The 14,180-nt window shown below is 46.5% G+C and overlaps 2 protein-coding genes across 10 annotated transcripts in view; one reads left to right on the top strand and one right to left on the bottom strand.

The window, feature by feature from the left end:
* Positions 1 to 2,610, bottom strand: part of DLGAP2 (DLG associated protein 2) — a 454,967-nt gene extending 452,357 nt beyond the window's left edge. For 4 of the 7 annotated variants that reach the window (XM_074538163.1, XM_014268520.3, XM_005489159.4 and 1 more), the window contains exon 1: positions 2,418 to 2,609. In XM_074538163.1, coding sequence (XP_074394264.1) covers positions 2,418 to 2,435 — 18 coding nt within the window. In that variant the 5' untranslated portion in view covers positions 2,436 to 2,609. Of the gene's footprint in view, positions 1 to 2,417 lie in introns of all 7 variants that reach the window. The other 3 variants (XM_014268518.3, XM_074538161.1, XM_026794791.2) reach the window with 1 other exon arrangement.
* A 111-nt stretch (positions 2,611 to 2,721) lies between these two features.
* Positions 2,722 to 14,180, top strand: part of ERICH1 (glutamate rich 1) — a 77,576-nt gene continuing 66,117 nt past the window's right edge. For 2 of the 3 annotated variants that reach the window (XR_012579725.1, XM_005489158.4), the window contains exon 1: positions 2,722 to 2,896. Coding sequence is in view for 2 of the 3 variants with exons in the window: in XM_005489158.4 (XP_005489215.2) it covers positions 2,779 to 2,896 (118 nt within the window). In the remaining variant the exon portion in view is untranslated. Of the gene's footprint in view, positions 2,897 to 3,437; positions 3,794 to 14,180 lie in introns of those variants that run through there. The other variant, XM_074538175.1, reaches the window with a different exon arrangement.

Raw genomic sequence — 14,180 nt, 5'->3', positions numbered from 1 at the left:
TTAAACTCATTTCAGAGGGACTGGAAATTCTAAAAGTTATTAGAGGTATGTCCTATACCATTCTAGTGCAAAACAGATATATGACTAACTAAATCCGATAGTGCTTTATAGTACTAAAATGAAAAGCTAAAAGAAAATCAACAAATTTATTTGACAATCCTAGGATTTAGTTCATGTGTTACTGAACAATGGCATAATAAACGCATTCTTTAACTTGGGAATACTATGTCAGATCACACAGGGTCTGCCTCGAGCTCTCAGAATTAAATCTCCAATGTATAACATTGGAATTCATAAAACTATTAAACGTTGTCTGAGTCCATTTTGACCACATAACACACATTTTGAAAAGCATGCAAAATGATGGGGGGAAAGAACCTTTGAAACATAAATGATATGATCAGCTTAGCACTGTAAAAATAGTTTCACAAAATAAAATTAAAACTTGCAGTTCTGAAATAAAGGGTTTTATGCAAACTATCTGGAAATAACTTGAAAGTATTGCTATATTGATGAAAGCACAGAAATATAAAACTTCAACTCTTCCTATTTTAGGTTTTCCAGATAAAATATGAAGGCAGAAATGCAACAAATCAGAGATGTGAACGGCTGACATCTCAAACATACGTGCATTATAAAATATTACCACCAATCCTCTGGTCTACCCCCAAGCTGCTGTTTAAAACATCCAGTACCATCAGTATGCCCCCTTGACACATCCCACAGTAGAAAACATTCAGTTACTGAGACTCCACATGAGACTTCATCATCTGCACTCGGATCTGCACTCGGTCACACTGAGGTGACCACTGCTCCTCGCAGGATGCCCGCTGGCAGTCATCTACTACCTACATGGCTGGGGACATCCTGTGTTTCAAATTTTGTTAGTGCTCCGCTTGTGTTGCTACTGAGAAGCAGAGAGAAATAGTTACAAAACACTCCAGCGCTAAGAAGGGCACTTGCTTTCACAGCCGCGATGCTGGGCTCACACCACCTAACGTGCCGGGAGCGCTTGGTCCCATTCTCAGGGCTTCAATCTGGAAGAGATTCAAGCATCGCCTGCTCCCAAGACACATTATGCCCGTGTAAGAATGTGCCGTAACGAAGAATGTCGCCGTAAATTAGTCCCTTTAAGTTTGAGGGAAGTTGAGGCCGGAGCCCTTATAAATGGATTTATGGCTAAACGCCAAGCTGTACGGCACCGGCACGGCTGTTAGAACTGGGACACCAGCAGCGGCAGGAATTAGGTTACGAAGGCGACAGAAAGCGGGGCGGTAAAAGAAAGTCCCTTTTCTGCAGCTCCCGCCGGCTGAAGGGTCTCCCCACTCCCGTGCCCCGGGCCGATCCGTAGCGGCCCCGCAGCCGCAGGTCGGTTCGGTTCGGTTCGGGCCGGGGAGACCGCCCGCCCCGACGGTGGCGGACGCCGGGCGGTTTGCCGGCTCCGCTCCGGGAGGCGAAGTGGGCCGGGGCGCGCTGCGCTCTCATTATGACACCGGGTAATTATTTTATTTTTCCGGCAGACGGTGTTTCTAAGGACCGCGGAGGCGCTCAGCCAACCCGCCCGCGAACGCCGCTCCCTGCGCGGCGACAGCCGCCCGTGATCGCCCCTCGGTGACCGAGGGCAGCGCAGCAGATGCGCCGGGCAGCCACCCCCGCGCTCCGGGGCGCGCCCGCGGACTCTCCGGCCGCGCCGAGCCCTGCGCCCCCGGGCGCGGCAGCCGCGCAGAGCCGGCGCGGGGAACGTGCGGGACTCACCTGCCGCCCGCCCCGCTCGGCTGCCGCCCCGCCGCCCCTGGGGACCGGGACGGAGGGACGGAGCAGCGCGGCCCCTCCGACGTACCCGCACCCTCCCCGGGGCGGCACGGCACGGCACGGCACGGCGGCCGGGCAGGGAAAGGGGAGCGGAGCAGGCGGCGGTGCGCCGCCAGCCCCGGCTGCCCGGCCCCTCCTCGCGGGGCAGCCCCAGCATCACGCGCTGCCAAAATTTAAATCGCCCCAGCACTGCGGCTCCGCGCGCAGCATCCCCTCCCCGCCGCTCCCTCCGGCCAGACCGGCCACACGGGAGGGTGCCAGACCGCACTCGCCCCGCTCAGGCATCGGGCATTCGGGGCGCAGCCGTCCTGCCCGGGCTGTACCGAGGCGAGACCCCCGCCACGGCGACACCTCGCCGGGGCCAGCGCGACGCCGGGACGCGCCGGGGATGGGGATGACACCACAACCGACGGCGCGGCTGGCGCGCCCTCGCCCCGCTGCCCGGGCGCCCGTCCCCGACGGTGCGGTCCCTGCGCGGACCCGCGGCACCGGCACCCGCCCGTTCCCTCCGCTGCTTGTGCGGAGGCGCCCCGCGAGCAGCCCGGCGCGCCTGCCGCCCCGACGGCGGCCCCTTGCCTCGCCTCCCTCCCTACCTCCCTCCGTACCTTTTTCAGCGCTGACATTCTAGTGCATTATTAACGCGGCGGGTGCGGGCTGCGGCGGGTCGCGATTAAGGAGACGCCGGGAGCGGGAGCAGCGGCGCGCGCCCAGCGTCCCCCGGCGCCGCTCACCCGCCGGGGCCGCCGCGCGCCGCTCGCCCGCCCGCCCGCCGCGCGCCGCTCCCCCCGCCCCTCGCGCCCCGCGCGCGCCCTCGCCCTCGCTCCCGCGCGCGCGGCAGGGGCGCCCCCGCCGGCTCTGCGTAGCCGCGCGCCCCCTGCCGGAGCCCGCGGGCATCGCGCCCGCTGAGGCGGGGCGGGACGGGGCGGGCCAAGGCGCGGCGCGGGGCGCCCTGGCAGAGCCCCGCCAATGGCGGCGCCCGGCGCCGGGACCGACAGACGCGGCGGCCAACGGGAAGGGGAGCGCCGCGGGACCGCGGGGGTGTCTCGGACGGGCCGTGGGGCCATGGCCGGGAGCAGGAGGAGCGGTGAGTCTGTGCTGTGAGCGGTGGTCGGTTCCGCCATGCTGCCACCGGGGCTGGTGACGGAGGGAGCCGGGGGGCGGCGGTGACGGCCCCGGGCGCGGCTGCCCTCAGCCGCCCTCAGCCGCGGCGTGTTCCGGCCCGGGCGCACTGCGCTGCCGCCGCGGGACCCGCTGGTTCCACTGCTCGGCGCCCTTCCCGCGGGGCCAGGCCGTGAGAAGCCGAGCCTGCCCGGCAGCGGGGAAGGCGGGCGGACTGAAGTGGCCTCGGCGGAGCCTCCGGCCGCACAGGCGGGGCGCTGGGCGTGCGGGGACTCCCGCGCTGAGCCCTCCCGGCCTCCTGTCCAGCCGCTCCGGCTCGGAGGGGCCCGGGCGGGTTCTACTGCCGCGTATTCCTGCCCAGGGGTGGGGAGAGAGTAAATAAAATTTGCTTCTCTAATCACAGAGTGTTTTAAGATGACACCTTTTTTTCCTCAATACGTACATGCATACGTACTTACTTGTTAGTGACCCTCTATTTCGGCTTAAAGTTACTTAGCTCACTTCTGAAATAACTGTGGTACTGTGCTTGCAAAGAATAAGATAAAACCTTCTGCTAGCCATGCACAACTTCAGTCTGTTCTGTTTATCTGAATGTTTTATAAGACACGGCACAGGAAGAACACAATAATCGAAATACAGGGGTTCCATAAGTAATATCTTGTTCTTAAGGTGTGTCGAGTAGAGCTGAGCTGTGCGAGAGCTGAATGCTTGCATCCTGTGCTTGGCTTTTGCGTTTTCACACAGTTCCAGCAGCCTGAAACTGGAATACTTCATGGGAGGATAACAATTTGAGAGTGAAACCGATCACTGGAGTTAATGTGGAAGCTGTTTGTTGACGGACTGCATGTGGCGATCGTTTGAAGTAGGTTTAAATACGCAGTAGTGTTCTCTGTGGTTTAGATGCAGATTGGTTGTGAGGAAGGGAGAAGGAGTCACTGTTCTCCTCTACGCTTTGGGTATGTGAATTACAAAGTGATGTTTTCTGGAACAAAGTGAATTATGAAGAGTGAGTTCATGCACTTGTCAATGAATGCATGGCTCTAGAGCTGAGAGTGGGAGAACTGAATTCTAAAGCTCTCAAATTGTTTAAAACTGAAGGTCAGATAAAGAGCTGCTTGTTTTGGTAGCATGTCAGAGAAAGCTAAAATGATCATGCTGAGTGTCTGGCTTTACTATGTAAAGTTGGAAATCATTCATGTTTTTTTCAGCTGCTCTAAGGAGCCTTGACTTTAGATTGGGAGGAAAATACAGTGAGAAATACAAGGATGCCACATGCTCCTGTGGGAAGGAAATAAAAAAAACTGGAAGAGTTTAAAACCTCATCTGTGGGAAGGAAATAAAAAAAACTGGAAGAGTTTAAAACCTCATCTGATCAGCCTCTGCAGCCCATAGCATATATGAAAACTGTTGACTTTCTGTTGTCAAACTATGTGTTTTTTTGAGAGGACAAGTGTCCTATAGAAGAGCTGAGAAAGAAGGTTTAGCTGCTTCCCTTTAAGGTTAATTTTGCTGGCTTTTTGTAAGAGCATGTTGAAATGCTGAAGACAAACTTTTGTCTACATTACAATAGAACAACAAAGCTTTTTATTTTGTTGGGAACTGGGCCATAATACAGAATAAATGGGATGGTCAACAGCTTGTGGGTCATGGGTCTAATTGTCAGTGAACAGAATCTAAACAGTGAAAAGCCAGTAGAGCAGGTAGGTGAAATGCACTTCACTCTGCCAGGAAAGGGTGAGACAGGAGTAGTTGAAAAACTGCATTTTTTACTTTTAGTTTTTGTGGAGCTTTTTGTTTTTTACTTGCTCATGTACCAGTGATTTGTGACAGGGCTAGAGGTACTACTGCTGTCATTCTGTGTGTTATCAACAAGGTATTGATCCTGTCTGGGACAGCTGAACTCCTAACTTGTTGCTGTTAAACATTGACAATTGCATCCTGAAAGCTTTAGTCATCATTCTTGGAAGTTTGTGCCACCCCAAAATAACACTTACATGAAGGGCTGGATAGAGAGTGATGTTCCAGCTGCTGAAGGGTAGAATTAAGGAATTGATGCAGGTGTAGTATACATTATTGATATAATTGCTAGTAAAAAGTGATGGAAAATTTGTGCTGTACAAGGGATGATCTAGGGGACAGCAGGAGGCTTCCTGTTGGAGAGATTAAACTGGAAAGCCAATGTGGACACTTGACAGGCATCAGTGGCAAATGTTTTTAAGTAGAGAATATTGCTTCAAGGAGTGCTGTTTTCATCTCTCGGGTGACTTTGGGCAGAGTTATAATGGTCCTTGAAATGAGACTGCAATTCCTTAGTTTGGGGATTTTTTTTGTTTTGCTGGGATTTTTTTTTAAATGGCTATATCACATATTAAACATCTTCATTTTGCAGAAAAGCACACCATTTTTTCCCTTTTTCTAGTTTCAGAGAAGCGCTGATTTTTAGAGATCTTGAGGTTATTCAAATCCTTTTCTTATTTTTGGTTTTAAACTCAACATAATTTTTGGCAAATACTTTGAAGTTTTACTGGGAAAAAAATAAATGCCCTTTTTTATAGTGGGTATGTTTTCTTTCATCATATATTTTCCATATATATCATATAAGGGCAATATTAATGGCAAATGGAGTTTGATGCCTGACATTATTTTTTTTCCTTCTTTGAGAAGTATCTTGCTCCCCCCCAAATGTGACCAAAGATTTATTACAGCATATCAAGATGTAAATTCTATTTGGATTGTAGTTGGCTAAATTACAAATAGCTGGGTTTTTTGTGATTAAATGTAGAAGCTACACTAGACTAAGTGTACTTGACTCTGCCATTGAAACCTTTTATGAAAGGGAGGAAGAAAAGTTTTTGTTGCTGACCTTGGTGTTGTGCCTGGATGAGAAATGCAGTCAAGGAGAAAGGCCAAAAAGGTGAAAGAAGCAGAAATGATACACCCAATGGCCTTCTATTTAGAAAGTCTGCAAGGGGAGCACGTGCTCACAGGGAGCAGAGCCTGATGTGATGTGGCCTTTAGGGTTCTGTGTTTTGTGTGGCTGGCTGTTTGGGTTTTTTTGGGGGATGGATTGTGTTGGTGTAGGGTTGGATTGTTCTTAGGAAGTTCAAGCAATTCTTACGTACTTTGCATTGAGATGGGATGGTCCACAGGGGTAGGTGGGACTGTTTAAACATGCTAGGGAGTAATAATGTTCAGGAGCAGGTGTATGAACCTGTGTTAGTTAGTAAAGGTGGTGGAGGTGGTGGTGTGTGCCATTACGGTGTGTCTGTTTTAGTTACTTTGCCTCTTTAAACATTCAGTGTGTGATGCCTTTCACTCAGCACTGGCTTTGCCCTTGTTGTACCAGATTTCTGGAATCACCTGGGAGCAAAGCTGCTCACATACTCACCTGCCACTGGGATGAGAGAAAGAATCAGAAGACTGAGCAAACTCACTTGGTTGAGACAAAGACAGTTTAACAGGTGTTGCAGTGTGTTGCAATTTCCATTTTTAAACTTCCCAGTCCCTTCCCAGGTGTGGCAATACCTCTCTTCCCCTTCCCCCTCGCCCCCTGCTGGGCTGTCAGTCAGTTTTAACATTCCAGCAAGGCCTCGTGTGGTTGGTCACGTTCAAAGGATGCAATCCAGGCCTGGGGTCATTGGCCTGCCTGGGTGTCCCTTGTCCCCTGAGACCCTCCTCCTCCCACCTGGTTGGTGCTCACCTGTCCCTGGGCTTAAATTGACCAAGGACCATGTGCTTGGCATTCTGTTGGAGCTGTTACCTGAGGTTCAGACCTCTGTGACCATGGAATAAACTCTGGATATAACCCTCCGGCAGAATCCGCCCTCTTTTCCTCTCCACCATCACCTGAAACCTTCCCACCTGAGGTAAACTGAGTTTCTACAAGCTTGGACTTGTTTCAGCTCCCAGCTGCAACATCCAGCAAGCTAAAGGTGTCTCTGGGGTGAAACACCACAGCTGCCGCCTTTGGCCTGGCAGCAGGGGTCAGACGGGCCCAGGCACAATCTACCTGGTAATATTGGGATTCATATTCCAATAAATAGGCAAACCAAAATCCACACAAGCAAAACAAAAGAAGGAATTCATTCACCACTTCCTGTGGGCTGGCAGGTGTTTAGCCTTCCCCAGAAAAGCAGCACTCCTTTACCTGTAATGGTGATTTGGGAGGACAGACATCATCACTCTGAGCATTCCCCCTTCCTTCTTTCCCCCAGCTTTATATCTGAGCATGTCAGCATAAGGTTTGGCATATCCCTCGATTCAGCTGCTCCAGGTGTGTTTCCTCTCAGTTACTGGTGTACTTCCAGCCTTCTTCACTCGTGGGGCAGGTAACAGAAAGGGCCTTAAGACTGCTCAGCAATAACGAAATCATCCTTGTATTGTCAGCCCTATTTTCTGCACAAATCCAAAACACAGCCCCCTACCAGCTACTGTGGAGAAAATTAACTGCATCCCAGCCAAAGCCAGCACAGATTGTTATGGCAATATGTAGTTTCTTATGCTTTCAGTTGTTTTTAGTTCAAAAGGTTGAAAACTGTTCTCAAGAAGTTTGGATTTTTGTGGGTTGGCTAATGACTTAAAGTAAAACTCCATATATGTCTAGAAAGAAAAGAAAAATTCAGCTGCATTGGAACTTCCAGAACTTTTTTGTGATGGGATGTTTGGTGCAATATTGATTTCTGTTATATGTATATTAGATATGCTTGCAGCAGTTGCTTGATTTTTTTTATAATCAAATGTTGAAATCACTGCAAAGGGCGATATATTTACTCTTTGAAGAAAGTCGTGTAGAAATTCAATTGATTTATGTTTGTTTTATATAATATGACCTTATGAAGATTTCTTTTGAATAGTACTTAATACACAAATTTGTTGGACTTTTCTTTGTGCTCAGTGATACTACACCTGCCAATTTCATGGTTTGATTTTTAAATACTGGTATATTGACCTTCATTTTAACTTGCTTCTTATGTGAAACTGCCTGTTTAAAATTTGCAAATTTTTTTCTCTTCAGTAATCTGAGGTCAGAATGAGTTGTGGGTTTTTTGTGTTTTCCTTTTTGATTTTTACTGTTTTGATGTCTTTTTTCCATATTCGTACTATCATTTACCGTAACATTTAACTTAAGCCAATGTGTGGCACAGTTCAATCTTCACTTTTAGACACATGCTCTTTGCATCCAGATTTAGGGTGAAGTAAGATTTAAACTTTCTGAAACTTTACACCTGTGCTGGCCTCAGATTGGTCTCTGAGCAGTGATAAGTGCAGAGCCTTCCCCCTTCCCTCTCCCAAATCTGTCCAGAGAAGAGAGGAAAAAAGTCTCATGGAGTCTCACAGGAGTCCAGTTCCTGTCCCTGCACAGCACCATCTCCAGGAATCACACATGTGTCACAGGGCACTGTCCAAATGCTTCTTGAACTCTGTTTTGGTGCTGTGACCGCTTCCCTGGGGAGCTGTTCCAGTGCCCAAACACCCTCTGGGTGAAGAACCTTTTCCTGATATCCAACCTAAACCTCCCCTGAGGTTTAGGGCCATTCCCTTGGGTCCTGTCACTGGTGACCACAGGGAAGAGATGAGGGTCTGTCCCTCCTCTTCCCCTCACAAGGAGCTGTAACTGCAGTCAGGTTTCCCTCAATCTCCTCCAGGCTGAACAGACCAAGTGCCCTCAGCCCCTCCTCACACAGCTCCCCCTCAAGGCCCTTCCCCATCTTTGTGGGTCTCTTTTGGGTGCTCTCTGACTGCTGTGGATATTTCTTACATTGTAACACTGAAAACAGCAGGCAGGACTTGAGATGGGGCTGCAGCAGCGCAGGGTGGGACACTCTCTTCCCTTGCCCAGTGTTGCCTTCAGATACAAGGCAAAGGCGACCTGGTTTCAAGGAGCAGCACAGCGACCCAAACTCTCCGGGGTCGCTCGGGCCAAAGAGCACGCAGACACCAATGTGATGGACGGTCAAAAGGCCTTTATTATCTCTTCTCGTGGGGTTTTGTAATCTAGGGTTTCTCTATGTCATAGGGGGTCTGTCTTTTACCATCTATGGTTAGTAAGGGGTGGATATTTACTGGGTAGGAATGGAAAATTACTGGCATCTGGTTTAGGGGGCTGCATTCCTATGTTAATTTTCTTATCTAAGGGAACAGGGGCCCTGTCTTCCTGTAACATCGCGAGATCTTCCGAACACCTGACCCTATCTACCACAGCCCAGCTATGCCTGATGCTCTCTAGAACACAGTGGGCCCTCCTGGCTGCCAGGGCACTGCTGACAGTCTTGTGCAGCTGTACTTTACAGTTGGCTCAACTCAGTGGCCAGAATTATGATTATTAATAGTAATAATAGTCACCAAAATTGAGCTTTGGTAAGGGGGTATGAGATATCTTTAGATGTTTTCAGTGAGGTGTGTTTGATTGTGCCAAGTAAGAAAAAGATAATGGTGCAGTATGAGAAACATATTTTTAAGTTTTCTAGAAGATGAAACCATTGAAACCATGGTGAAGATGCTCTGTTTTCCCAGGACTGCAGTAGCAATACACATTTTGCAGGGTCTCACTACAAGGCAGATGAGGTTCTTAGGAACAGCAGAACTGTTCCTAAAATCCTGGTGTTCTCATTGTGAACTTATCATCTTGGTCATGTCAAGTTTTATTAGATGTCTAGGATCTTGTGGCTGCAATTAAGGTAGCTTCTTATCATCTTTGTCATGTCAGGTTTTGTCATGTCAGGTTTATTTGATGTCTAGGAGCTTGTGGCTCTAATTAAGGTGGCCTACTGGCAGATCTCTAAAACCTTTGTTGAGACAGGATAGCACCATCTATTAGTCAGATTCCTGTTGAACTACACACTCATGTAGAATTTGCTGACAGATCTAACAGCAGTCTTACTGATTTGAAACTGCAGTGTGACAGGGCCTGTGCTTGGTCTAGCTGAACAAGTTTCTTTTAAGCTAAGAAGAGAAAATAAATGTTGGCTTTTTCTAGCAATAAGTTACTGGTTTGTATCTGCAATTGCTATGAACTGCATTGGTCTGGAGGCTCACAGGTCAATCTCTCTTTGAAATAACTGCTTAATTTAGGTGAATACCTAGATATGGGGTGTTTAACCACTATATTCTTTTCCTCTCCTACCTTTCAATCTTCCTGATATATGCCATATACTTAACTTTTGAACAGCTGCAGCTTATTTATCTCACAGGCAGGAGAATTCTATATTACTGAGTTTTAGATAACAAAGTGGGTTTCCATGTGCTATATAAAGTAATGCTAAATAAAAAGATAAATGGAGACATATTTTATCAACTACTACATTAGAGCACAAAAATGGATTTTTTTTTTTCCCACTGTGGTTCTCGAACCTGTAATAAAGAGTATGACAGGTGTAAAATTAGGGCAATTAGCATCTGAATTTTTGAGCTAATGGGATGTTGAAGACATTATAATAGATGCTGTTTCAGTGAGAATAACATCAGTGGTCTTGAGACAAACCTTGATATTGTGAAGTTACTATTACACACTGGATATAAAATGATAGTATCTGTTTCTTATGCAGCTCCCTGTGACCTTTTGGTTAACAACCATACTGAGATGCAGCTGATACCTAGTAGTTCAAGCAGAGAATTCTTGGACCTTGGATACAACTAAATCCTTTCATTGTTTCATTCCCAAATAGTACATGTGGGTTCTTTTCACCATTAAATATGTAATAATAGCTTTAGGTGTTGAAACCATCTGTTATGGTTTTAATTTGTTATGTGGCTTTGATGTTATGTGTAATGTCAATGAGACCAATTGTATGCTTGTAAAGAGGACCATTCCCACCTTGTGTAGACATCCTGTGAAGAACTCTACAAATTTTTCCCTTTAATATGTCGCTGAAGTTTTGTGAGTCTTGTAAAACTAAAAGATTGTCTAAGGAGCTAGTCAAGTTTAAAATAATCAGCTTGTGATATCAGCATTTCACCATGGTGTTTCTACTCAGTCTCCGTTCTGGACTTCAAAAGACAAAGCCAGGAAAACCTCACAACAACCAAGCAACATCATAGCTTGTGGGAGAAATGGGATGAACAACCTTTGTTCAAAAAAAGAGCCTTCTTGACAAAGGCAGGTAAAGGTTATGTGTGTGAGGCTGAGAGATGCTTTCCAGGCCAAAAGAGACTTCAGAATCAAGGTTTCTAACCTGCAGGGAAATCCCCAGTGGGAAACATGTTCCTATATAATGCAGGATTCCTTAACCTAGTAAGGAGGGGAAGAAAAACTGCTGAACACAGTCAAGTTTTTCAAATCTAAATAGCAAATGTGGTCTGTGTGTATGTGTCTTATGCCAAGGCACTAGAAAAAACCCTGATATGAATTATGGAGTTCCTCTAGAGTCTTTTGAAGTATATTAAAAGTACTGAGGTGCAAGTTTTTGGGTCTCAGTGTAATTAGGTGTGTAAAAGTACTTGTCCCAGTCATTCAGCCAAGATGCAGTAGTACATTTTCTGGTGTTAAGATGCAAGTGAATTCTGTCCTGAAATATGAAGCTGAAAAATTACTTGGTGTCTTCCTCAAGAAAGCATGCCATAAAATAGCAGTGCTGTTTGGAAGGAAGGACTGTAAATTTGTAGATAGATGCATTTTATCTGAAGTGTGGAGACTGAAGATGTAGTCAATGATCTGCAGAATGGCCTCCTCTTTGACTAAACACAAGATCTTGTAAACTGTTAGCTTCTATGTTTGTCTAGAAATGCCTCTTGAAAGAGACAGTCAGCTTCAGCCTGGATTTTCTGCTGCAGATCTTGCAGTCCTTGCTTTTTTATCCTTTTTTTATCCTTTAGCTGCTGTTGTAAGAGCCTGTTACCATAGCTTCGCCTGCAGGATGAGGACTGCTTGCAGACTGGGAACACAAAGCAAAATACTGTACCCATTCCTGTGTACATAGAACTGTACTTAGATCACAGCTAGGATTCCACATATTTCACTATTTTTTTCCCCAGTTGGAAAGATCAATTCTGTTATTCCCATGATACAGCTACAGTGCTTTGCTTTGGCTTGCATGCACTATCCATGGTGAAATGGAAATACATCACTCCTGGCAAAACTGACCTTGCTAAAAACAAGAAAATCACATTTTCTGTTTTTCTCCTGAGTTGAACAAGAGCATCCCATCTCAGATGTTAGATACACCTTTTAGATGATCTGAGCTGTCAAGTACACAGAATGTAATTGCATGTCTTTGCATTGTTCTTTTTCCCATATCCCTGCATGGCTCTAATGCTTTTGGTAAAAATGAGGGGGAGTGCCAGTGCCCTCTTCAGCTGCCGTGGAATGTTTTGTAGTGGTTAATTACTCTCTTTCTTCCTTAGCTATTCATTTCAATCAGGACTAGAATATGGTGTGCACACATACAAGCTCCCTTGACTTATTTCAAGCCTTTGGTCTCTGCCATTTCTAGCAATGGTTTGGGGTGTTTGAGCTTTCAGCTGATTCCTTTTTGTTTTGTGTGGGCTGTTTTGGCTGACGATTGGAGGTTTTGTTTTTTCCAAGGTCAGTGTGTGTGTGTATGTGTGTGTCTTTTGCTTGTATTGGGAAGTTAAGGTCAAGGTTAATAAATTTAGTTATCCTTGGAGGTTCTGTGTATTGCTTTCTGTTTAACAGGGGACTGTACTCAATGCACCATCATCTCTACTAAGTGCATCTTGGGCACTCAGAGCTCATTGGCAGAACTGGTGTCTTGTGGACATTGAGGTCTCTGGAGCAGTGTTAAATCTGCAGGCAAAACAGGATACCTTGCATGCCATCAGGCATCATAATCTCAGACTACATTTTGCCCTGGTGGCTGAAATACAAATTGAATGCCTTTGTCTTTGTGAGGCTTGCAGAGCCATGACCCAAGAATCACTGTGTTAGGCGAAATAAGCACAGAGAAAAGACCTTTGTTCATCAGTTTGGCCAGCTGAGCAACTCTTTCAGAAAGGATCCAGAAGACTCAAACTATGAAACCATCCTGTATGGTTAAAGGAAAAGTAAACTTTGTGGGGCATCATTTAAAGGAATGATTGATTCCTGGCCTGAAGGTATAATCAGTCTTCCACCTGCTAGCTGGTAGGAATAGCAGTCTAGCTAACATTTTCTCTCTGTAGCAGTCTTCTAAAATGCTTTGTCCTGATAAACACAGTCATCTCTTTTTCAAGAGTCACTCTTATCCAGGTAGTTTCCTTGAAGATCTCTGGTCAAGAGTGTCCAGGTATCATTAGGGAAGAGGAGATGATCCATGCAGTGGGATTGTTATATCCTACTAGGCAAGGCCCTCCACAGTTTGCTCTAGTTGATCCTGTTCTGAGCTTTTGGATTAGACTGGGTGATGTCTGGAGGTCCCTTCCAGCCTTAACAGTTCTGTCATTTTTATGATCATGTTATAAAGTAACTGTCCTGTTGTGCCCTCCATAGGAGATGTGGTACTTGCATGATAAAAGAGACTTCAAGGATTTAAATCCATTTGAATATTGGAGAGCAATTCTTCACTAACCGAGATGAACTGAACATTTTAATGAAGCCTTGTCCATATGTTCTGCATGAGGATTATCATTCTGTCTGCTCTTTCCATCCTTTTCCATTCTGCTGTACTATCTTTCCTTCTGCTGTAGCAGAAATAGCATATTAGCACATCTTGCACATGGGATGGTTTTAGAGAAGTTCCTGATTCTTCCATTTTTGGAAAGCTTCTGTTTGTAGGAGAGACAAAGAGACCAAGTAGGGCAACTTGCAAGCTTCACAGAGTTCAGTGCTCCCAATGCCATTTTACTTTGTTCTTGCTGCCCAACTTCCACTTAAGTAGGCAGGAGGCAACCAAATGAGAAATGTGGTGGGGGTACTTACAGTATGGATGACAAGTAGCCAAAGTATGTGGCAAGCATTCTCCACAGAAATGTTTTGAGGAAGCTCTGCTGCACAGGAACATTTCTGATGTTCTGAACTTAATGTGTTTAGTTCTTCAGTGTGCTTTTGTTACAGTCCAGTCCTAACTGAGTTTTGAGTGATGGTAAGTCCTGTTGCCAGCCCCAGAATATTCATAAATCTGCAGTGCTCTTTCAGTGTGTCTGTGGATAGTCTGGTTATGTAGGTAATATTAATTCAGTCAAGGTGTCAATTTAATACCTAGCTGTCAAAAATGCATTTATTTGAAGGACGCTCCTTATTCTTCTCGCGAAATTAGTAATAGAAGGGTCATGGATGTTGACAATTTGTATCAGTAGCCGGCATGTGTTCTGCATTG

The sequence above is a fragment of the Zonotrichia albicollis genome, chromosome 3 (assembly GCF_047830755.1).
Source record: "Zonotrichia albicollis isolate bZonAlb1 chromosome 3, bZonAlb1.hap1, whole genome shotgun sequence".
Lineage (NCBI taxonomy): Eukaryota > Metazoa > Chordata > Aves > Passeriformes > Passerellidae > Zonotrichia > Zonotrichia albicollis.
The sequence above is the reverse complement of the archived record's forward strand: the minus strand, read 5'-3'. Positions and strand labels throughout refer to the sequence as shown.